Genomic DNA, 26,475 nt, shown 5'->3' with positions numbered 1-26,475 from the left:
CCATTGTTAGCAAAATGACTGGTTACTGAAAATGACTGTGTTTTTTGTATGTGCCAGTAAAAATAGAATAAGGTACTGGCCTCATACTGGAAATACCAGCTTGACCAGTGGTTTACCGGTCAGGTGGAAAACCTAACAGGATTAGAAAATTCAGCTGATTTCTTCCAGGAACTGTGTGCATAGGGTCTGGTATTGCAGCTTAGATCTTTTCCAATGAGTGGGAATGAGCTGCACTACCACACACAACCTGTGGGCATGTGTTCGCACTGTGTTAGAAGGATAGGGTATATGTATGCATTAAGGCATTAGTCCCCAACTAGTCACCCAAGAACCACAAATGGCTCTATAGCCCACTGCATTTGTATAGTAGCACAATGGATAGTATGATATTTCTTGAACTATGATCTAGGGTCAAATCTATTTCATGTGCAATAAAAACTGAGAAATACTCATGTAACTGAGTAATATTGTAATTGGCTCAATATTACCATATTGATTGCCAATGTTGTACTGGATGTCCTATGGCTATACTCACCTTATGTAATAACTTTTTGATGCTATATGCTAGTTCTGGTCCCTATTGCCTGAAGACCCACAGACTTGTGAAAACCAGAGAGAAGTGAGAGTTTTGAAACCCAGTTTTGAAGACTCTAATTGGATGCTAGAGGTGCCACTCAAAGCCTAGGGAAGTGGTCAGTAAGCATTCAGTGCAGAGAGTCTAGGGAACTGAAAATGAAGTGACCACCTCCAGAATACTTGCGGGCAGTTGTGGCAATGGGAGAATTACAATTTCAACTTCTCGTTCATTCTACCGGCATGGTCATCATGTGAGGTAGGGCTTGCTCTCCCTGTCACCTATTAAGTGCTATTAGCAGTTTAGATGGGTTGAAACTGCTGATAATACAATTCACATTTGAACGTCATCAGGGTTTCGAACGGTAGAGCATGTAGCATTGTTTCAGACATTTGTCGTCCTTCTTAAGAGAATGGTAAAGTTTTGAGTAGCATGGTGTAGAAACCCTTGGATTTCTACTCTACAGCTTCTACATCATGCTGCTCCTAGGTTCACCATTAGCTATACCATCTGTAAACCTGATGATGTAAATATAAGCTCAGCTGTGAATTGTATTGTCTGGGGTGAGGTTCCTTATCTCTAGTTTTACAAGCTAGAAAAGGTTGGGGACCTCTGCATTAAGGCAATAGGATTAATTGCACCCAAAACATATTATACCTACTGTATACAGTACAAGCACAACGAATAACAACAATGGACAAGTTCAGAACTGTCAAGAGAATCATTACCTTTAATATCTGAAAGTATCAAGGGTATAGTTTCTCTGTTGCCTTTTAACTTGTTATTTTGTCTAATGTCACATATTGTTCCATTACAGACGTCATGCTCCTTATCTCACTGTGTCTGCAAGATGCTGATAAATTAATACAGTAAGGAAATAAATGTGAGAAACATAAAATGCAAGGCAGTTGAATAACAGCCAAGTGTTTCCTCTAGGTAAAAGCCAACTCTCTATATATAAAGAAATAATCTACTGTTCTCTGCACCAGGATTTTTTTCTTCTTTGGAAAGATATTTTCTGTGGTGTCTAAATAAGTTCAACTATTTTTCATTTTACTCTTCTGTATGACCTCATACTGGACATTACAAAACATGGAAACAAGGGTCCTTTAGGCATTTATTTAAGAGAGTGCCATGAGGTCGCTTTAATAGTTTCTCCTGAAATGTTTTCCAGCTTAACTATACATATCTAGTTTTGAAAGGCATTCCGAAGCATCTTAGACACAGGAAGTTCCTCCAGGTTCTCATCAGATCCAGACGCTTCTTCAGGCATGTTGGCCACCACTGTCCTTTTGCATAAATACTGTAGAGACACCACTTTGCAATTTAGTGGTTGTGTAAGCATAAGAGGGACTGGATGCTCTTTCCCTTCAATGTAGCACAGATTAGAGTCAGACTCTCCTGCTGCTGTCAAGCGCATATAATGTTCAACCAGCTTCACCACACAAGGAAATGTTGGAGCACTTTCTGCTCCTGCTACTGTCTCCAGGTAGAAAGAAGTTCCCTCCAGTTTAATACGTAGATTGGTAATGCCAGCAGATGTGCGAAGGCTAAGGGTAAACAGATGGTGATGATCTGAAGAGTCACGGATAAGAAAGGATCCAACAGGCTGATCAGATAATAGCTTTTTGGCTTCAGTGCCAGAGAGGGTGCTCCAGTAGTAGCCACTGGCCTCCAGCCTCTCGAGTGCAGTCTCCACCCTTTCATAGTCTCCACAGAAAGATTTGTAGTGGTAAGACAGTTGGGCAGCCTGTGAGCTCATGGCTGCAAGGATGGATGATGGACGGAAGCAGTGATGGAAGCAATTCCAGCGAAGTGTGACCATCGTCAAACTAATGAACATGGACTGTTGTATGTTTTGAGATGGAAGGTCCAGGCTGGTTGTGCTTAATTGTGTGCACCACTGTTAGTGCTCACCTGTGTCCTCCTTCCCAGTTCATCTGTAAGAAAAAACAAAAGTCATTATAAAGAATAACAAGGACTAGGTTCTGTGACTAAAAGAGTTTCTCCATTTTCATGACTAAACGAACATAGTATCTCAATCTAACACAGTTTAGGCAAGGACAGTAGAGTAATGGCATCACTTTACTGCTTTTATATTCTAGTATTCTCAAACCTTGAATAGTATTTAAGATATTTTCTATAAAGGAAAGACTTTTCATGCTGAATGGAAGTATAATATACACTGCTGTGCAAATGTTTTAGGCAGGTGATAGGAAAAATGCTGCAAAGTAAGGATGCTTTAAAAAATGTGTTAATAGTTTATTTTTGTGAATGAACCAGAGGAAAAACCTAAATCTAATCAATATTTGGTGTGACCATCCTTTGCCTTCAAAGCAGCATTAATTCTTCTAGGAAAACTTGCATACCGTTTTTGAAGGACCTCAGCAGGAAGATTGTTCCAAACATCTTGGAGAACTAACCACAGATCTGTGGATGTAGGCTTGCGCAGATAATTTTGTCTCTTCATGTAGTCCCAGACAGTCTCAATGATGTTGAGATCAGAGCTCTGTGGGGACCATATTATCACTTCCAAGACTCTTCTTTAGTTCTTACTGACGTTGACTGTATGTTTGGGGCATTGGGGATACACTGCAGAGCATCTGTCAGTGCTTGCTATTGACAGTAAGTATAGAAGGCAGAGAGAAACAGTTATACAATATATAGGGACAGATCTGTTGGTTAGTGCGCTGGGAATACGGAACACACATACAGTACAATGTCAAGTGCTGACCATTGACAGTGTAGCCTGACAGGGAGACGAGGAAGAAGTGTTTCTATAACATACAAGGTCAATTATGTTGATGTTTAGGAGGGAGACAGTAAGGGCAGCAGGACAACTCTGTAAGAGTGATTCATCTTCAGTGTTCATTACAGCACTGAGCACTGAACACCAATTAGAGACAACTTCAGAGTCCGTTTTTTTTTTAAATAGTCCAAAATTACTCAATAAAGTATATTGAAAAGGTAATCATTATCACTTCCCCTATAGTTCAAAAAAGTCAGTTACTCTTTAAATTTAAACGATTAACTCTTCTATATTTAAAAAAACCTTCTTACTTTGCAGCATTTTTTCACACTTGCCTAATGCTTTTGCATAGTACTGTATGTAGACTATTTATGGAGACTGTTAATTCAAAACAGTGTTCCCCAGTGTCTTGGGAGCCACATGCAACTCTTAGGCCCCTACACGTGACTCCACAGCTGTGGCAGCTCTAAAATGTACTATGAAGGTAAAATGCGCCCCATTGGCAATTAATGATAAGGTAACAACCATGTGTCCTACAGCCATTACTGACCTCCTGTGTTGCTCCTTGTGACTAGTAGCAAAGGAATGTACATTGAGTGCGGCTTATCACAGGGCTGAGCTGCCTCTGCCCTTTATTGGCTGGGGTATGCTCATTCACGCTTTCTAGCATTTGATACTGTTATGTTTTTTATTGGGTGACTCATGTACATGTTGTACCTAATATATTTAAGGTCAGTGATTCATTCTTTAATATTCCTTCTCAAAATATTCATCTTCATTCAAGGTTATAACTAACACATGACTTCTACGGTGCATTCGGGAAAGTCTTCAGACCCTTTCACTTTTTTCACATTTAGCTAAAAATCAAGTTTCCCCCCCATCACTCTGCACTTAATAACCCATAATGAAAAAGTAAATGCAGAGTTTTAGAAATGTTTGCAAATGTATTAAAAAGTTTTTCCTTTTTGCCTGGACATAAGTATTCAGACCCTTTGCTGTGACATTTGAAATTTAGCTCTCAAGGACTCCCATTACTCTTGTTCATCTTTGACATGTTTCTACACTTTGATTGGAGTCCATCTGTGGTAAATTAAATTGCTTTGAAATGATTTGGAAAGTCACAGCCTTGTCTACATATGGTCTTACAGCTGGCAATGCATATCAGAAAAACCAAACCATGAGAAGGAAAGCACTGCCTGCAGAGCTCCGAGACAGGATTGTGTGGAGGCACAGATCTGCAGAAGGGTACCAAAATTTTTTGCTGCACTGAAAGTTCTCATTAGTCACATGGCCTAGTTGCAGCTCAGCTTGACTTTAATGGGGCTGAGCTGCAATACCAAGCGCTGCCACTATACAATGTATGATACTGTCCTTGGAAAGCTGCTGGGAGCCTGCATTGTTTACCAAAGCTCGGGTGAGCACAGCGGCTCCCTGAAATAGCTTATCAGTGGTGATGCCAGGATTTGGACTTCCGCTGAAGGGATAATTGTTACCGATCCTGAGGGTAAGTCATTGTTATCATTTGCTGGATAATCCCTTTAAATAGAAGAAGTTTGGAGCAACCAAGACTATACATTGCGCTGGCTGCCCCTCCAAACAAAGTCATCAGGGGAAAAGGACTGGCTGAGCTCAAAAGACCCTGTGTGCAGATGGGAGAAACTTCCAGAAGTTCCTCTATCACTGCAGCATTCCTCCAATCTGGGCTTTATGGCAAAGAGGCCAGAAAGAAGCCTCTCCTCAGTAAAACACATATAAAAGCCCACCTAGGTTGATAAAAGCACCTCAAAGACTCTCAGACTGTGGGAAACAGGATTCTCTGGTCCGATGAAACGAGGATTGATCTTTTTGTCCTCAATTCCCATGTGAGGGAAACCAGGCACTGCCCAATATCCTCCCTACAATGAAGCACGATGGTGGCACCATCCGTCTGTTGGGGTGTTCTCAGTGGTTGGGACAGGGAAACTGATCAGAGGTAAAACTGAATGGAGCAAAGTACAGAGATATTTTTAATGAAAACCTTATCAGGTGTGCCCTGGACCTAAGAATGGGTTCACAACACAAGAGTGGCTTAGACACAACTCTATGAATGACTTTGAGGGGCCATCCAGAGCCCTGACTTGAACCCTGGAACAGCTCTGAGAGACCTGAAAATGACAATCCACTGATGGTCCCCATCTAACTGGACAGAGCTGGAGAGGATCTAGAGAAAAGAGTGGCAGAAAGTCCACAAATCCAGGTGTGATGGTGTGGCATTATACCCAAGAAGACTGGAGGCTGTAATCACTGCCAAAGGTGCTTAAACTATAAAGGGTTGGGATACTTATATCAATGAAAGATTTTAGTTTTTCCTTTTCAATAAGTTATCAAATGGGGCATTGAATGCGGAATGATGGTGAAAAATTAAAACTTTTTTCTTTTATTGTAGCATAAGGCTGCAACATAAGAAAATCTGAAAACGTTAGAAAGGGTCTGAAAACTTTCTGAATGTATTGTATATTCTCACTTTGGATAGATATTTTAAGGGTTCCCCAAAAAAGGACTGTCACTTTTATACTATAAGTGGCAAACTGATTTTTCTGAAAGCCTAGAAACTGGAAGCAGACTAAGTAGAATACAGAATTATACTATGCTTTATAAGCCTCTCTGAGGTTGTAATGGAAGGGAAGAGAAAAATATTTCAGGGATTCCTCTACAGTTATATGGTAGAAAATCACTTATCTTGAACTTGAGTTAGAAAATAGATGCTTGACTTAAATAAACTGAGACAAGGATGCAGAAGTGAACTGTTCTAGATCCAGACATAGACTGGCCATATCTACTACAGCACTTACTATTTTCCAGTATCTTTACATAATATTGTAAACTGTACATATACTATAACCCCTCAATGAGGACCTGTCCCACATGGAGCCCAAAATATGATTTCCCCTTACCAGTAGCCCACACTAGGGCAATGTCACGGTCCCTCAGGTACTGATGTCAGGAAATCAAGGATATTGGCTGAGTGTGGAGGAATCTAACAGCCTCCTTGATTTTTCTTGATTCAGTGTTGATAGGGTTAATGACCACTTCTCTTTTCTCAGCTGTTGCTCAGTGGTCATCACTTCTACCCTTTATAGTCTCACCCCACCCTTCTGACCTTGCGGTTGATAGCGTCATTTGGGTTTGGCTGAGCTGGTGTGAGATCCTCTCTGGTGTTCCTGTTCTTCCATCTCTACAGAAGTTACGTGTCGCGTTTGTTTGTATTTTTTATATTCCCTGTTGTTGTATCTGGGCCTGAGACAGAGATATCCATTCAGGGCCTTATAGGGAAATCAGGGCCTAGGTATCCTGCTTATGAATATTCCTATTCATATTGATAGGTAGTCAGGGCCTGGATTAGGGTTGTCTAGGAGGTGACCTGTTTCTTCCCTAGTTTCCAGGCCCAGTTACTGTTCCCCTTCCCTCATGTGTTCAGTGTGGGGTCCCCCCCCCCCACTGATCGTGACAGGCAAGGCCACTGTAGTACTCATCCTCCCTGCTGCTGCATGCTGTGTTCTGTTGCAGGCTGTCCCACCTGCCTCCTGCTGCTCCTTTAGAGAATACGTGGGCACTCTCCCTAGCTTGTAAAGGGCTAATCTGTCCCCAGCCAATAGTAGAGTTCCCAAGGTTATATAGGGTTCTTTCCCCATGGGAAGGTGCCTGATTGGACTATAGGCTGCCAGCTTGTCTAGTCTTGCGAAGATTCTCTATTATATTGTTCTGACCTCCCGTGCCAAACCTCAGTCTGTTTACTGGATTCACCCTGTGCTGCCTGTCCTGAGCCATGCCTGATCTCCGTATTGACCCTGTGCCACTCGCCCTGACCTGCTGCCTGACTAGTCTATTGCATGAATTCTACTTGTCCTAACCTCTGCTTTTCCCCTTAACATGATTTTGCCTATCACCTTGGTGCCACGCACCAGTATCTCTTGACCAGCCTGGGTCAGCAGCCTGTGAACAGAAACTGCTCTTTGATGTAGTGGTCTGGTGGCTCATGCAGCAAAGTCCAGTTCCCCATATGGAGGAGTGAAAACAGGTGTCCACCTTGGAAATGCCCTCACCACTAGAAGGGAGCAGCGTTCAATAGGTCAGTGCATTTTTTGTGCATTAGAACACTTTTTTTATCCTAATTTTTGGGGGGTTTGAACAACCCCTTTAAATTCTGCCCATTGACTAGTGTATATATGACTTTTAGTTGTCTTAGTAGTCTTTAGTAGTCATACTTTCTGACTAATTGGTTTCTATACTTTGAGATCCTCTGTCAAATGTGTCCTCCTCAGTTGCCCAGGAGAACAAAAGAATTAAAGAGGACCTTTCACTAGAATAAAAAATTTAAACTAACTATACAGACATGGAGAGCGGTGCCCAGGGATCTCCCTGCACTTACTGTTATACCTGGGTGCCGCTCCGTTCTCCCGGTATAGCCTCCGGTATCTTCATAGTTAGGCTCCACCCAGTGGAACCTGCCGGCGTCTCCTTCTCCCATGCTGTAGCGCTGGCCAAACGCAGCGCTCAGCTCATAGCCTGAGAGGCCTTTTTTTTCTCTCAGGCTATGAGCTGAGCGCTGCGATTGGCCAGCGCTACAGCATGGGAGAATGAGACGCTGGCAGGTTCAACTGGGTGGAGCCTAACATATGAAGATACCGGAGGCAATACTGGGAGAACGGAGCGGCACCCAGGTATAACAGTAAGTGCAGGGAGATCCCTGGGCGCCGCTCTACATGTCTGTATAGTTAGTTTAGATTTTTTATTCTAGTGAAAGGTCCTCTTTAAGGAAGCACTATTCTGCATTTCCAGGATTGTTGCAACTATTGAACAATCTAATTTGGAATGCAGCAGAAATGTACCCAAAATTGATATTACTTTCATCCATCATCCAGAAGCATCTGGATATGTCCATGAATGTCCCTCACCAATAAGTGATAGGTGTAGCACTTACAAAAGGAATGAATAAGTCAATCTGATATTGCAGGAATTCTGTAATTGAATAAGAGATAACTAATTTCATCCCCAAGTCAGACATGATATGATGTATTGTATCATAAAAGCAGAGTTAGAGATGCTTATTCCCAGAAAGTAACATTACTTATCTTTATTCTGATTTGTTACCGTCTTACTGGGAAGTGCTCTTCAATTAGCATGTAACAATCATCTACATTTTTAAATACCTGAGCTGCCCAGCCGTTTTTACAGCAGGAAGAGCAGAAATGCCAGATATTAATGATATTGGTGACATAGAAAAGAGCCTTTCCATTGATTCATGTTTATCGTCTCATTGTGTTCTAAGCGATTGCCGTTGTGCATTATTCATTCGTTGTAATACTGATGTAAACTTCACAGTGTGACTGTATATTCTAGGTGATTAATAGCTGCTAACACTTTAATGAGTGCCGGCCAACGCTGGAACCCCAGAGCAGCATATTACGAGCAGTTCAGCCTCGGCTCATTGCTTGCAAGGAAATGACTGTACCTTCCAAAAAAGAGAGATATTTCTTAACGTCTGACCAGAACACATAATTAAATGGGATTTCCCTGTTAAAATGATGACATATTGTGCCTATGGTCACTAATTTTGGTAATGGTGACTTCCAGCTATTTAAATACGTAACCGAGACTGGATCAGCATTAGTTACAAAGAGCTCTTGGCACCTTATGTTTTTTGCAGACTGGCTCATTAAAAAGGGTGTCCTCTTTAGACAAGTCCCACTTGTTAGACCGGCTCTTGAAAAATGAGAGAATATTAGGGATTTCTGCTGCTACAACCATCATCAACCACTTGTAACCTTCAGGGAAGCTGAGGCCAACACTTTTAATTTCTCTGCAGTGCCTCTCCAGAGAGGGAGGGACAGAAAGAGAGAGAAAGATAGACAAATACACACTGATCATAGCTATGGTCTATTTGAGCTAATTTATGGTAGTCCCAAAAGAGAGTCCCCCTCCATGAATTCTGAATCATTTATTTAGTATTTAAATGTTACGAAGTGGATTTGGATGTGTTGTGTCTATTGAACAGATTTAACTTGGGGCTGCTGCTCAGGGAGTTATCTGAGCAGCCACCTTCCTGGGCTTCCCCCTTTGACTACTATACAGAGATCTGCAACCCATTTCAGGGGAAACACCAGGCTGCTACCTCTTGGAGTAGTCTCTATTCAGTAGATTGCTGACCCATGGGGGGTCAAGAGACATCAATGAAAAACATCAAGGAATCAAAAACCGTAGTCAGAAACAAGCCGAGGTCGGGGCATACAGAGTTTGTACAATCCAAAGTCAGTCTGAGGGCAGGCAGTTCAGGGTAAGTATAAAGGTCATGCAGAGGTAAGGTCAGGTAGTGAGAGGTCAAATCTGGAGACAAACAAAAGTCGGTACATGGGAGGGCAAGCATCTTTGTAGGAGAATAGACGACTAGAACCTATTGCTCAGGCATCCTCCCACATGGAAAGGTGCCTTAGATACTGTGTGGTGGACAGCTAAAGGCTCAGGAAGAAGGCACAGAGGTTCCCCCTACAGGCAGAGAGAGGCAGATGTAGGTGGGAAGACCTCAGGCTGCATGGAGTGGATGGAAAATCACTACCAGGCAGCTGGGCCCACCAGGCAGAGAGACGCCAGACTGTTGGGGACCAGAACAACCCAGCAGAGAGAAGGTGATGACAACCTTTTCAACACAGGAATGTACAATGAAGATATTAGATATTAGTCATATTTTTTTAGTTGTATTTTGAGGTTACCTATAAGAGAACTTAATTTATATACATTTTTATTGTTGGGAAAAGCAGAAAATAGGCAATTGTGACACTCGTTTTTCGTACTGATCACCGTAAGTGATTTTAGAGGACTTGTCACCTCTCCTGACATATCAGTTTTAGTAACTACTTGCATCCCCATGTAATAACAATTCTGGGGCATCTGTTCTTGTGACTTTAGGATGTGCCATTACTTTGTTATTTCTACTAGAAGTTATGCATTAAGATTAGATAGGACAACCCCTCTAACTATTTCAATAAAGTCCTGGTGGCAAAATCCAATTTACCATATTTTTTAAAACATCTCTCTTAATAAAAGATTTTGTGTCTTTTTGATCTAATCACAGGAATAGGCTGATTTTCTTTCCAGATTTACCTTACTTCCTACAATTATACCTGTACAGAAAACACTTCCAGTCTTACCTAGGTGTCCCAGCTCTGTATGTAAAAACTTTTCCTAGAATTTGATGAGAGCTGTAACTTGAAGCTACTGGGCCCTGAAGCTGAATCTGTAACAGGGCTGTACTATTCCTTATTATATACCAGTGTCATCTTATATTGTAGATAGCCAACCTCTGCACCTCCTGTTATGCCCCTGAATGTTTCATCTTCTAAACGGAATAAAATGACTTTTTTCACAACATTTATTTTTTTAACAGGTTTTTATAATAAATATATATTTTTTCAATATTTTCTTTTTTGTCTATCTACATAAACAATTTGAAATATTCCAGTTTTCACCTTGGAAACTATATTAGGGTGACACTACCTCTTTGCTGAAACTCACTTTCCGGCTTTGCTGTATAGACCAGGACAATCTGAGCAGAATCATCTCATTGGAGGACGACAGCTCTCTTGTACTGCTGGAGACCTAGATAAGGCAGAATAGCAACACTATACTCTGTACACAGAAACTTCTGCATGTATGCATCTCCCCTAACACTCCCTGGTGTAGGAGGGGCTGTACTCCATCACTTCCAGAAGAGTTCATTGGTCTAGGACATATCTCTATCAAATAACTCATTCATTTTAGCAGTTTTAAAGCACAGAGACAAGGCTGTATTGTCCGTACAAACCTTAAAGGGCATCTGTCAGCAGATTTGTACCTATGAAACTGTCTGACCTGTTGCATGTGCGCTTGTTGGTCCCATGTTCATATGTGTCACATATATGTCTGTAAATGAGCCCTTAGTCTGTGCAGCTGAAGGGGTTAAGAATCCAGGCAGAGAGCAGACAGCAGTGAAGAGGGGCGTGGCCAGCATAGTGAAGTCTACAGACACACATCTGCTCTTTCAGGCTTGTGCAAGAATCATCATCAGAGCAGGGAGAGAAGCTGACATCACAGGTCATGTTACCCTCAGTGATGTCTGAGAAAGGAGCAGCTACAGATGCAGTAAGTGCATGGCAAAGCTGTTACATTTGATTAGTTAGAAACATACAAAGAACTAAAAAATAACTCGGACAACCCCTTTAAAGGGGTACTCTGACCATCTTACCTAATTAGCAGTTGTAACTGCCCTGTGGAGGGATGCTGTTTTACTGGATGTGGCCACTTCTTTTCCTGTTCTGCACTTACTACTAAGGAAAAGTGGCCATATCCGGTTGGGAACCAGGTGGAAGAGCCTGCATTGTGTGCGAGCACAGTGGAGACAGCAGCAAGGAATGGGTAAATACTATGTAAAAAGAACTTCCTTCCACAGGTTAGTTACAGCTACTAATTAGGTAAAATGGCTGCAGAAATTCTTTAAAGAATTGGTGCCTCCTGTATGGCTGTAAGGTAAGTAAAAAAAATATAAGCTACAACGTTCCTTTCTCTGCCAGTTCCAGTCCCCACTGAACCAAAAGTGTGACATGCTGTGTACAGGCACGTCCCCACTGACGGCAAATCAGTAGTCGAAGCAGTGATTTGAGCAGGCCTGGCACGATAACGAGCCAATTGACTGGCTGGCAGTGGTGATATGCATGTGGATGGCACATCACACTTCTGGTCCAGTGGGGACTGAATAGGCAGAGAAGGGAACTTGGTGCTGGACATGGAGCATTGTTGACAGGACAACTCTTGTACCCTGCCTGGTTATCTGAAAAGGAGTTCTCAGCACCTTTGATGTCAATGCTTTTACCTTTCACCAATTTATATTTGCCTATTTGGTTTCTATAATGCTCTCTTTGATTTGCACAGCTACATGCAGAATACTGGGGAGGGCGTTTGCTTTCAGAGCAGTTTAAAGATTTCATACACATATATCGTGTATCATGTTCATACACATATATTATTACAAGACGGCAGACTGTTTTGTAGACAGTTGTGGTTTTTAGCAGATTTATTTCCAACATCTTACGTGCTTTATCTAAATGTCCAGTTTATTTATTAGTCATCACAAATAGTTGTGTGTCCCTGCATACACAGATGTGTAATGTCCTGATAACCTAAATAGCCTTGAATTATATGCTACTGAAATTAGGAAACCTTACTCTTGAAAGTTTCTTCTCTCTACTCTTTACCAGCATTGGGCAGTGGCGTACATAGAGAAGTAGGGACCCCATAGCAAGGATCAAACCAGGCTCCCACACAGTACAGAAGGGTTTCTGCCTAAACCCATTTCAATGATCCTTGGGCCATTTTTTCCACTGCCTCATTTGCCAAAAGTTATTCCTTTAGAGGGTAGATTCCTGACCAAGTTTTCAACCACAGTAGAAGAGGGGATGATCCCAACTGGGCCCTCTTTTACCCAGGGCCCCATAGAAGTCTCATGGTCCGCCGCTATGGTAGTTACGCCCCTGCATTGGGCATGTACTGTATGTATACTATAGTGTGCAGTAGCTCTGTTATTATGCCAGTAGCCTGCCTATGTAACATCTATAGATAAAGGAATTGATGTGATTGTTCACATGATCCAAGTAACAGTTGTAGGAATTTGATCTGGTAGGCAGGGTAAGCGGACGCAATACAGAGGCAAGACCACAGTTGAAAAGCAAAAGTTCTGTGTTTACTCACACAAAAAGGCAGAAAAGAAAATATAAACAAAGTCACCTTGGTTTAAATCTTGGTGTTCCATTCACACCTTGCTGCAGGTACCGCAATAGAAGGACAAGTCCTGGTGTTCACTTCACACCATGCTGCGGGTACCGCATAAAGAGTTCCAGACCTGGATGTCGTGCCCTTGTCCTTCCAGACAAGTCGCAGGCATGCATCCAGCTACAAGCCTCACACACAGACACTGCCTCAGATCCCAATACAGAGATTCCACAGCTCCACTATCACCTGGAGCATAATTCCACACCCAGCTGAGCTGCTGGCTGGGTTTTTAAACCCCAGCCCAAAACCTGGCCTGAACGTAGGGAACAGCCACCCACCCTGCTCTTTGGCTGCTCCCAATAAGAACTGACCCGGATCGACTTTTCAGCCACACTAAGAAAAAAACTGTGTCAGCGAGCACTAGCTGCCGCTGACACACAAAATAACCGGTTCCTATCTCACCAAGGCCAGGAACCTCAGTGACACATACCTTCTGTCAATGACGGACCCTTGTGCCTTCCTACACAGTTCAGACTTGCAGAGTGAGTGTATGTGTTCTTATCGAGACATGATGTATTCAAATCTACTTTAGTTTTATGATCCAATTACTTAATATTTCTAGGTTCACTCATCTAGTACACATATATCCTGGGCTCAAATTCAAAATATGTAATAGAGCCACCACTTACCATGGGACTTTTACTATGTTGCAGAGGTGCTTTTGGGCATTAAAACCCAACTAGGTGCAACTGTTACCTCTAAACCTCCAATAGGTATGCCTATTGCTTTAATTCAGGAGCCTCAAATATGGAAACATAGAAGCAAATGCCAAAGCATATTTATCAGATATGACTACCTCCTTGGTACAATTTAGTATTGTCACGACGAGGTGTGGGGAGTAAATTCCACACCGACCACAAGAAAGAAGGGAAAAGGTGCTAGGCCTGGAAACTAGAGAAAGGGGAAAGGTCACCACCTAGTGAATCCCTAAACCAAGCCCTGACTACTATCAGTATGAACAGACCTCGATGGTAGGAATGTTCATACGCTGGAACCTAGAGCCCTATCTGATCCTAAAGTGCCCTGGAAATAGTGTCAGTACAAGAGATTACCTGCTTCTTCCCAGCTTACCTCCTTCTCAGGCCTAATACCAAAAGGTAGGGGAATACAACAAACAAGAATATAGGGAAAAGACACTTAATTCCAAAGTACACAGACGAGCAGGAACTCAGAGGAGAACTAAACACCAGAAAGGAGCTATCAACCGCATAGCATAATGGGTGAGACCAGACTAAATGACCACTTAATCTACACCTGAGACATGAGGTGTGGTCATACCCAGCAACAACACAGAAACTAGTTAAACTAACTAGGCTGTCAGATCACAACACGTGCAGCCAGTCTCTTAGATCTTCTGAGCCATGTCACAGGAGATACCGTGACGGTATTCCCCCTTATACGGGTGGCTTCCGGACACCCAGGGCCGACTTCATCCGGATGAGCTCTGTGAAAGGCTTTCACCAGACAACTAGCATTAACGTCTGCCGCTGGAACCCACATCCTCTCCTCTGGTCTGTAACCCCTCCAGTGAACAATATACTAGAGGGATCGATGGAGAATTCGGGAGTCAACTATCCTGGAGATCTGAAATTCCAGATTTCCATCCACCATGGCAGGAGGCAAGTAGGACAGTTCAACAGGTTTGACACATCTCTTCAACAATGACTTATGGAACACATTATGAATCTTCAAAGCCTGAGGAAGTTCAAGACGAAAGGCTACTGGGTTAATAATGGCAGTGATCTTATATGGACCAATAAACCTTGGACCCAACTTCCAAGAAGGTACTTTCAACTTAATGTTTCTTGTGGACAGCCACACAGAATCACCCACTCTCAGGTCCGGACCATTCATACGTCTCTTGTCAGCCATACGTTTATACTTGTTGCTCATTCTTTTCTGATTATTTTGAATTTTCCATCAAATCGAAGACAAAGAAGAGGAAAATCATTCCTTTTCAGGTATACCTGAAGTCTCTGTACCAGAAAATGTGCCAAATTGCGGGTGTAACCCATATGCCCCAAAAAATGGTGACTTATCAGTAGACTTCTGTCTACGGTTATTTATGGCAAACTCGGCCAAAACAAAAATGAAGACGACTCCTCCTGGTTCTCCGAGACATAACATCTCAAATAAGTTTCCAGATTCTGGTTAGTGCGTTCAGTCTGTCCGTTCGACTGAGGGTGAAAAGCCGAAGAGAAGGACAATTGTACCCCCAGACGAGTACAGAACGCCTTCCAGAATTTGGAAAGAAACTGAGTCCCCCTATCAGACACCACATCAGAAGGAATACCAATGTAATTTCATGATGTTATCGACAAACACTTGTGCCAGAGTTTTAGCATTAGGTAGACCTGGCAATGTTATAAAGTGCACCATTTTACTAAAGCGATAAACAACCACCAAAATCACAGTTTTTCCTGAAGAATTAGGTAAATCTGTGATAAAATCCATGGATAAATGAGTCCAAGGTTGGGACGAGATGGGCAACGGAAGTAAAGATCCGAATGGCCGAGTATGTGTCACCTTAGCACGTGCACAAGGACTGCAAGCAGACACATAGTCCTCAACACACTTACTCAACCCCGGCCACCAGAATCTACGAGAGATGAGATCGACAGTGGATCTGCTCCTAGGGTGTCCTGTGAGAACCGTAGAGGGATGTTCCTCAAACACCTTGTGGCGAAATTCAGAAGGAACAAACAATTTCCCCGGTGGACAAGAATACAGTGCATCTCCCTTGGCCTCCAACACCTCTGCCTCAAAGTCAGAATATAGGGCGGATATAACTACCCCTTCAGACAATATCGAACAAGGATCTTCTGAATAACCCCCCCCCCCCCCAGGAAAGCTACGCAACAAAGCATCAACCTTGACGTTCTCAACCCCAGGGCAATAGTTGACGATGAAATTAAAACTGGTGAAAAACAACAACCATCTGGCCTGTCTTGGGTTCCTGTTGTTTAGCGAATTCCAGGTAAGCCACATTTTTGTGATCAATAAGCACAGTAATAGGATACATTTCTCCTTCCAACCAATGACGCCACTGTTCAAAAGCCAACTTAATGGCCAGCAACTCTCTATTACCCACGTCATAATTCCTTTCTGCAGCCGAGAGTTTCTTAGAGAAGAATGCACATGGGCCATTTACTAGGTGAAAGACCCTGTGACAAAACTGCTCCTACCCCTACCTCGGATGCGTTAGCTTCCACAATGAATGGCTGTGACACATCCGGTTGCACCAGTATAGGAGCAGAAGCAAAACATTCCTTCACCGCAGAAAAGGCTTGTAATGCCGCATCAGACCAGACTGAGACATCCAAACTTTTCATAGTCATGTCCGTTAAAGGTTTAATCACAGTCGAGTAGTTCAAAATGAATTTACGGTAGTAGGTGGTGAAACCCAAAAACCCCATAAACGTTTTCAGATTTTCGGGTCGATCCCAGTCCAACACAGCACGAACCTCCTCTGGATCCATACGAAAACCTGAAGATGAGAGTAGGTAACCCAGGAATTGCACTTCCTGAACTGCAAACACACACTTCTCCATTTTAGCATACAATTTATTCTCTCTTAGGATCTGTAACATCTGTCTCACGTGATCCTGATGAGTCTCCATATCTGGAGAATAAATTAGTATGTAATCCAGATACACAACAACAAACCTCCCCACCAGGTGATGAAAGATATCATTAACAAAATGCTGTAAACCCGCAGGAGCATTAGTTAAACCAAATGGCATGACCAGACTCTCAAAATGACCCTCAGGGGTATTAAACGCCGTCTTCCATTCATCCCCTTTCTTGATCCTGACCAGATTATATGCCCCCCTTAGGTCCAACTTGGAGAACACCTTGGCACCAACAATCTGATTATACAAGTCAGGAATAAAAAGAAGGGGGTACAGATCATGGACCGTAATCCGATTGAGCTCACAGAAGTCCAAACATGGCCTAAGAGTTTCATCTTTCTGCTTTACAAAGAAAAACCCTGCTGCCACTGGGGACTTGGAAGGTCTAATGTGTCCCTTAGCCAAACTTTCAGCAATATACTCTCGCATGGCCGCTCTTTCGGGTTCAGAAAGATTATATAACCTAGATTTGGGCAACTTTGCTCCGGGAATGAGATTGATAGGACAATCATATTCCTGGTGTGGGGGTAAACCCTGGCAACCACTCAGAAAATACATCAGAAAAATCAGAAATGAAAGAGGGAACAGCTTTAGTGGTCAAGACAGAAAGAGATGTATTAAGACAGTTGTCCATGCAATAATCACTCCAATCGAGAATCTGTCTCGCTTGCCAGTCAATGGTAGGATTATGTTTGCTCAACCATGGTAAACCCAGAACCAACGGAGCAGACAGACCCTCCTGTACAAAACACAAAATGGATTCCTGATGAAAATCACCCACTCTTAAACGGGTGTCCTGCACCATCTGTAACAAACATCTATGAGTAAGTGGTGCGGAGTCTATTGCAAAAACCAAAATATTTTTCTCTAATGCACTTGTCGTCAATCCATGCAAACGGAGGAACTGACCATTAACTAGATTAATTCACTGTCAATAAACACCTCAATTCCCACAGTTTTGGACTCTAGCACCACCTTGGCAAACAGGAGAAATTGGGTCCTACCAGTAAATCACAAAAGTAAGTTCTCTGACTCTCCACCCAAGGTGATACAGTGGATATAAAAAGTCTACACACCCCTGTTAAAATGAGACAAAGATAAATCGTTTCAGAACTTTTTCCACCTTTAATGTGACCTATAAACTGTACAACTCAATTATAAACAAACTGAAATCTTTTAGGTAGAGGGAAGAAAAAATATAAAAAAAATAATAATATGGTTGCATAAGTGTGCACACCCTTAAACTAATACTTTGTTGAAGCATATTTTGCTTTTATTACAGCACTCAGTCTTTTTGGGTATGAGTCTATTAGCATGTTGCTTTTCTTTGCAAAAAGACTCCAAATCTGTCAGATTGCGAGCGCATCTCCTATGCACAGCCCTCTTCAGATCACCCTACAGATTTTCAATCAGATTCAGGTCTGGGCTCTGGCTGGGTCATTCCAAAACTTTTTTGAATCAGATCCTTTTTTTATTAACATCGCCAATAATCGCAATTATATAATCTTACAGCATAGTGTAGCAATGACATGTTTTCTTAATATCACATACAGACTTGATCTGAACTCAGACCTTAGCATATAGAATAATACAACTTATAACCCCTGCCCCCCCATCCCACCCCCATGGTGTTGGTGATCTTTACCAAATATTATTGTTCAAACGCCTAAACAAAAGCCAAGGGTCCCAAAGCTTTTCAAACTTTGTGGGACACCCCCTCTTCTGAAATATAGCCTTCTCGTAAACCAGCATTGTGTCAACTTTGCATATGAATTCTCTAAGGGTTGGAGGTTCCGCCTGTATCCAGTGCAAGGCTATCAGCTTTCTTGCCACATATAGTAGCCGACCCACTGCTACTTTATACAAATGCTCCGTTGCAATCTCTGACACATAACCCAGAATGCACACCTTGGGATCATACGGTATTTGCACCTTATATACATCATGTATGACCTTCAATACCTTCCTCCAGTATCTCCTCAGTTTCTCGCAGCTCCACAGCATATGTATAAGATCTGCAGAGTCCACCAAACACCGAGGACAATCAGCATTGGGTCTATACCCCAAACGATGCAAAAAGACTGGTGTCTTATAAACTCTGTGGACAATAAACAGCTGCGAAAGCTTAGCCCCTTCACTCAAGGAGGATAATGGTATAGCTTCAAGAATGTCTGACCACTGGTCGGTAGAGATAGTCCCTAATCCTGTTCCCACTTGCGCATTCTAGACAGAGGGTAAGACATCAAATAATTATCTAGGAGAAGTTTATAAGTCATGGATATCATCCCTCTCCTTACCCCTTTGGATATAATGTGGTGCAAAGCCACATCCCTCTTTGAATCTTGTGTTATACACGTGGAGTATTTGGAGATATTTATAAAATTGGCTTCTAGGTATACCATACAGTTCCTGCATCGTAGTAAAAGATGCAAAGGCTTCCCCCTCAAGCTGATGGCCTATTCTTAGAATCCCCTTCCGTCTCCAACCCCCAAATCCCTCCAAAGAGACAAATCCCAGGATTTCCCCATATAGGCGTATATTCCGTAGTTCCTTCAACTTTTCTTAACTGTTTTATCTCACTCCAGGTTTTATACATAGTGTAGCCTAATGTACCCATTGGACCTCCCTGACGAACTTCTGCCCCTTTCAGTAGCAACAAAAGGTCCCGGTTTTTCAATTGATATTGAAATATCTGACTGGTCACATCTCTAGCCTCGGGGTCTAACCATCCCTTGAAGTGTTGACTCTGCGCAGCCAAAAAATATAAACAGGGATTCGGCACCGCCAGTCCCCCCTCTGACTTAGCGTATTGCATCGTTTCTAGTTTGATCCTAGGTTGGCCCTTGCGCCAAATGAGCTCCCGAAAAATGGAGTTGATTTTGTCAAATCTATTCTTTGGAAGCCACAACGGGGAGTTTTGCAAAATATATAGCAACTGAAGCATTAGTACCATCTTGAGAAGATTCGTCCTTCCCGCCACTGATAGATATACTGTAGTTTACACCATGCCTTAATTTTGTTCCGAAACTTAAGTAACAGAGGCTCAAGATTAAGTCGCTCAAATTCCTTAATCTTGGGAGACATATAAATTCCCAAGTATTTAAACGATTCCACGCAGGGGATACTCCTGTCTGTTATCACACGTGACCATCAATGAGCATCAGCGCAGATTTATGCCAATTTATGGTCAAACCAGACAGTTTGCCATATTGGTCAATGAATGACATAACTGCAACCAAAGAGGATTCACATTCCAAAACTTTAATCTTCTTCTGGTGAAGCCATTCCTTTGTTGATTTGGATGTATGCTTTGTGTTGTTTTCATGCTGAAAGATGAAGTTCCTCTTCATGTTCAGCTTTCTAGCAGAAGCCTGAAGGTTTTGTTTCAATATTGACTGGTATTTGGAACTGTTCATAATTCCCTCTAACCTTAACTAAGGCCCCAGTTCCAGCTGAAGAAAGACAGCCCCAAAGCATGATGCTGCCACCACCATGCTTCACTGTGGGTATGGTATTCTTATGGTGATGTGCAGTGTTGTTTTTGCACCAAACATATCTTTTGGAATTATGGCCAAAAAGTTCAACCTTGGTTTCATCAGACCATAACACCTTTTCCCACATACTTTTACGAGACTTCAGATGTGTTTCTGCAACATGTAGCCTGGCTTGGATGTTTTTCTTCGTAAGAAAAGGCTTTCGTCTTGCCACTCTACCTCATAGCCCAGACATATGAAGAATACGGGAGATTGTTGTCACATGTACCACACAGCCAGTACTTGCCATATATTCCTGCAGCTCCTATAATGTTGCTGTAGGCCTCTTGGTAGCCTCCCAGACCAGTTTTCTTCTCGTCTTTTCATCAATTCTGGAGGGACTTCCAGTTCTTGGTAATGTACCTGTTGTGCTATATTTTCTCTACCTGATGATGACTGTCTTCACTATGTTCCATGGTATATCTAATGCCTTGGAAATTCTTTTGTACCCTTCTCCTGACTGATACCTTTTAACAATGAGATCCCTCTAATGCTTTGGAAGCTCTCTGTGGACCATGGCTTTTGCTATGGAATGTGACTAAGAAAATTTCAGGAAAGACCAACTAGAGCAGCTGAACTTTATTTGAGGTTAATCAGAGGCACTTTAAATGATGGCAGGTGTATGCTGACTCCTATTTAACATGATTTTGAATGTGATTGCTTAATTCTGAACACAGCTACATCCCCAGTTTTTTTTTTGTTTTCTTCCCCCCACCTAAAAGATTTCAGTTTGTTTTTCAATTGAGTGGTACAGTTTATAGGTCACATTAGAGGCGGAAAAAGTTCTAAAATGATTTATCTTTGTCTCATTTTTTTACATTACAGAAACCTGACATTTTAACAGGGGTGTGTAGACTTTTTATTTCCACTGCATATGATAGTTCGTCCTAAGAGTGAGGCACCTTACATCTCTCTCTCAGGCATCTATCCATACGTACAGCAAGGGACATAGCTGCTTCGAATGACTCAGGATTTTCGTGAAAGGCCAACGCTTCCTTTAGCCTCTCAGATAATCCCTGACAGAATTGGATATGGAGAGCTGGATCATTCCACTCCATATCCATAGACCATCTCCTAAATTCAGAGCAATAGATCTCCGCAGAGCGCTCTTCCTGCCGTAAACCCCATAACTTGGTCTCTGCCAGGTAGATACGATCCCGGTCATCGTAGATAAGACCTAGTGCTCTGAAAATTTCATCTACCGACCGGAGGGACTGTGATCCGGTCGGTAGAGAAAAAAACCAAGACTGAGCGTCCCCTGTAAGCAATGACATGATAATACCCACTCTTTGACTCTCATCCCCAGATGTGAGTGGACGTAAATTAAAGTACAATTTACACGACTCTCTGAACCGAATGAAATTATTGCCTCCGCCCAAAAATCTGTCCAGAATTGCAACCTTAGGTTCAGGACAGGCCTGGTAACTACTACAGGTCCCAGCAGCCTGTGATCCCTGGATCTGCGTGCGGAGGTCAGCTACCTCTATAGACAGACCCTGCAATTGTCCAACCAGTGCAGCGATTGTATCCATAGCCTCACTGACACAAACAAAAAATTACGGTTTGCGGTGGTTGATAATGTCACGGCGCAGTGTGGGGAGTAAACTCCACACCGACCACTAGAGTGAAGAGAAAAGGTACTAGGCCTGGAAACTAGGGAAAGGGGAAAGGTCACCACCTAGTGAATCCCTAAACTGAGCCCTGACTTTTAGCAGTATGAACAGACCTCGATGGTAGGAATGTTCATATGCTGGAACCCAGAGCCCTATCTTACCCTAAAGGGCCCTGGAAATTGTGTCAAATACAAACAAGAAATAGGGAAAAGACACTCCAAAGTACGTGGACTAGCAGGAACTCAGAGGAGAACCAGACACCAGCACTTCAACACCAGAAAGGAACTATCAACCGCATAGCATGATGGGTGAGACCAGACTAAATAGAGGAGTTGGAATGACCACTTAAGCTACACTTGAGACAAGAGGTGTGGTCATACCCAGCAACAACACAGAAACTAGTGAATCCAACGAGGCTGTCAGATCACATTATGTTCAGCCAGTCTCTTAGATCTTCTGAGCCCTGTCACAGAAGAGACCGTAACAAGTATCCTGAACACACAAATCCTTGTAATCTCAAGACAATACTCTGTTTCCAGACCTAGAAATGCCAATAATACCCATGTATTGTTCCAAATGTAGGTCAAATGTAGTATCAGTACAACAACATCAGCCATCATTTCCCATACTACTGTGTGCATCACACAGCTATACCCCAAAAATGTGCCAGCCATACAGAGATGACCATATAATGATTACTACAGCAGTAAGCCTATTCTTATGGAACTGATGGGATATAGGTAACTGGTCCAGCAAACTGTGCATCGACTGCCAGACTTGGTGCTAGGAATTAGCCCTACAACAACCCTATAACTACAGTTGCCCTTCCTACAGTGGATTAGCCACCCCAATAAAGGTGATCCCACTCAGGAACTTAACTAGTTATCTCTGAGTGGTCCTTGTGGGCGGTATGGAATTCCATCTTGCAGGCAGGAGAATGGTCCCTAAACAGTCTGAGGTCAGACACAATATTAAACAATACTCACAAAATGTGCAGATCTCAGATGTCAGTGATTGGCTTACAACCCAAGCCTCCTTTTGCCTCTCTGCTTCAGAACAGGTGAACAGGCTGCACACTCTCCTACTTCTTTGCCTGGCTTCTGGAGCAGAGACTTTTACACCTATACATCTCTCTCAAGTTTCTAAACTGTTCTCAATTAATAGGAATTCAATCAACCAGTTAGAAGAAACTCTAATGTAGGTATCTCTTCCTGTGCCAATCGATACAATAAGTAATCAGCCCTGGCAAACTCCCTCAGGCAGAAACGATTTATTACTGATCACTTTTTTCCAGTCAGACATGTGGCATTTCAGTGGATATTTAAGATTAGATGCAACCACACCAGATGTTTCAGATTTTGAGTGGGGTTAGACTGAATAAAAGTTTCCCTATGGCACTCACTTACTGTATGATTACTTTTATGCTTTTGTTCCAGAATAACAATGTATGCCACATAAAACTAAGGAAACGACAAGCATATTTACTTTGGAAGCTGAATAATTTTAGTTTGACTTTTAGAACTTGTGAAGGAAACATGAGAAGTTCACTGGGAATCACAGGCATATCAGTTATAGTAATTGTAATTATGGGCCATACCAAAAACGTGGTTTCCATATGCTATGCCAATTGACATTATCCAGGATCGCACAACTCCGTAACAGACAAGTTACAATCTATTTTAATAGAAATCACCATAAGGCATTTAGATAATGTCTTGCATATAGGTGGAATAAACACCAAGCAGCTATTACCCATTTCCCTCCTGCCTGACCACCAATAAGATTTTTTGAGGATTTCAAGTTGGTCTATAAACTGGGAGTAAAAGGCTGCTATGTACAAAACTATGTAGAAGCTACTGCACAATTGGACCATTAGACAATGCACATTTCCTTTCATCAGACTTCAGATCCCCACCCTTAAAAGCATATATATTTTGCCTAAGACTAAGAATTACTGTACGTGCTTGGCCAATCTATGCATATTTATTCAGAGGCCTGGAGAGGTAGCTGTTTAAAGTTTTACTTATAGTATACCCCTACCAACCTATGCTCATCCTCTAGTTCCTGACCTTCTTAACAAGTGTACGCTTGCTTACTTTTAGAAAAATCTAGAACACATTAGGCCACATTCATTCTATTGCCCCTAATTTCATAGTAGACCACTACCATTATAATTTCTAGATTATTTTGGTTACAGAGAACCTTTGTGGGCACGTCACTACCCAACTTTTACTACAAGCCCAAACTTGATTTTGTAAATCTAGAGATGTTTGGGATCTTCAATTGAAAATGTTCTCACTTTAGTGTGGATTTTACAAACGCCTTATTATCTGTGTGGAGTGGACGGGGAAGACAGGTGACTTTCATTACGTCTACCCACTACAAGACAGCAGTAAAACAGTAATTGCATGCTTCTCTTACAACAAGCTCGTTAAATAGCACTCTACACTAGCGCTCTTTCATTGCTTTTGGGAAATGCTTACATTACATCAACTAGGAAGATTTTTTTACTGGACATATAAAAGGAACAGGGCTTTTGCCAAAGGGTTAACCCCCCCCCCCCCCCCATTTCACATTTACAGCAGTTAGCGAAAGGGTTAAAGGTTTCCATTCATCCATTCTGTTAGCTGCTCTCCTTGCAAGTTGTTAAATAGAGCTCTTTATCTGGAGTTCACAATCAGCAGTAACAGGTTACTAGAGTGCTTCACTTCTGGGAAATGATCGGGAGAGCGAGGCGGAGAGTATTTGGTGCCCAGGCAGGGGGTTCTACTGGTGTCACGGCAAATGTTTAAAGGAGAAAGAGAGGCAGTAACAGGATGGATTTCAAAACCGCAAGCCAGCTCGTTATTTCAGTGCTGTGCAAAACATTTACACTGCAAACACACTGCTACACAACAAAGATTTACTTTATATCATAGACATCGGCCTCATAAGAGGCCTATTTAATCCAAATTTAAAGGGAGACCTTTTCCTGTAAAGTTCCAACATTAAAAGGGTTAATTAAAGCACAAAATATGTAAGCATCCCATTTATTAACCACAGAATACCCTGTTTTTTCCATAGGAGATGTTAGAACCTGTGCTTTACTGAACAGAAAACTAACTAAGCGGCATTCCAGAATCATTTTTACACAGAAAAAAATGTTAGCTACTAAATTTGACAGATTGGCATCTGAATGCTGCAACTTCCAGGCCTAAACTACTTAGGAAAACTACATTAGTAATTTCCATTTAGGTAATCTACCTAAATTAGACCCTTAAATTGAGACTTGAGGTAATAACCTCACTTTACCTCTTCGGACTATATATGAGTGACAGCTTCGCATAATTGAATGACTTCTGCCATCAAGTATCTGCAGAATGTAGATTTAAAGGGGTTGTCCCGCAAAAAAACTTTCTACAGTTTTCAAACCAGCACCTGAATTGGAATAGCTTTAAATTACACACAATTACAAAAGTAAGTATAGCCACTGAGTTATTCAACAAATCCTATCTGTATTGCACCACTTGCTATTTGCTCTTTTTCTAATTTATCTGTCCACCTAACTGAGGTGGACACACATGCTCAGTTCCAAAGTGCACCAGTGGCAGCTGGCAAGACATGTGCCCTGAGTAAGGACATGCCCATGAGCTGCCAGCTTGAAATAAATCTAGCAATAAATAAATCAAGCAATTGGAGCTGTGAATGGGGAAATCTCTTCCGAGGTGCAGGGCTGGTTCTGGATTTGTTAGAAAGAGAGTGTCATGTACTACCATATTTTCCGCTTTATAAGACGCACTTTTTTCCACCAAAAGTGGGGGGAAAGTGGCATTGCATCTTATAAAGCAATTACTACTGAGCGGTTCCATTATGGAAGTGCTTACTAGTATGCAGTAGTTACGGGGAGTAAAGCACTGTGAGCGCTTCCTGTACTCACTTACCCTGGTCTTTTTCACTAAGGCTGCGCTACACAATTCTGACCGCGTACAGCATTACTATGACCTGATGTTGCACGCAGTCAGGTGACAGAGCAGCGTGGCCTGGAGAAGACAACTGCTGCAGAGACCGCTTACCTGGACAGGAGCGGCGCAGCAGGAGAGGTAAGTGAAGTTATTTATTTTAAGGTCTGATCTGAGGTCTGATGTGAGGTCCTGATATGGGGGTCTAATGTGAGGTCCTGATATGGGGGCTGATGTGAGGTCCTGATATGGGGGCTGATGTGAGGTCCTGATATGGGGGTCTGATGTGAGGTCCTGATATGGGGGTCTGATGTGAGGTCCTGATATGGGGGCTGATGTGAGGTCCTGATATGGGGGTCTGATGTGAGGTCCTGATATGGAGGCTGATGTGAGGTCCTGATATGGGGGCTGATGTGAGGTCCTGATATGGGGGTCTGATGTGAGGTCCTGATATGGGGGCTGATGTGAGGTCCTGATATGGGGGCTGATCTGATGTCCTGATATGGGCGTCTTATGGGAGGTCCTGATATGGTGGTCTGATCTGAGTTCCTGATATGGTGTTCTGATGTGAGGATCTGATATGGTGGCCTGATATGGGG

The 26,475-nt window shown here is 42.4% G+C and overlaps 1 protein-coding gene across 1 annotated transcript in view; it reads right to left on the bottom strand.

Moving 5' to 3' along the window:
• Nucleotides 1-1,281: 1,281 nt before the first annotated feature.
• SOCS3 (suppressor of cytokine signaling 3) overlaps nucleotides 1,282-26,475 on the bottom strand; it is a 41,874-nt gene continuing 16,680 nt past the window's right edge. The window contains exon 2 of the mRNA XM_044281683.1: nucleotides 1,282-2,514. Within this exon, the coding sequence (XP_044137618.1) occupies nucleotides 1,764-2,417 (654 nt within the window). The 5' untranslated portion in view covers nucleotides 2,418-2,514 and the 3' untranslated portion in view covers nucleotides 1,282-1,763. The remainder of the gene's footprint in view (nucleotides 2,515-26,475) is intronic.

Source organism: Bufo gargarizans, chromosome 2, assembly GCF_014858855.1.
Source record: "Bufo gargarizans isolate SCDJY-AF-19 chromosome 2, ASM1485885v1, whole genome shotgun sequence".
Classification (NCBI taxonomy): Eukaryota; Metazoa; Chordata; class Amphibia; order Anura; family Bufonidae; genus Bufo; species Bufo gargarizans.
This window is presented reverse-complemented; position numbering and strand designations above follow the sequence as displayed.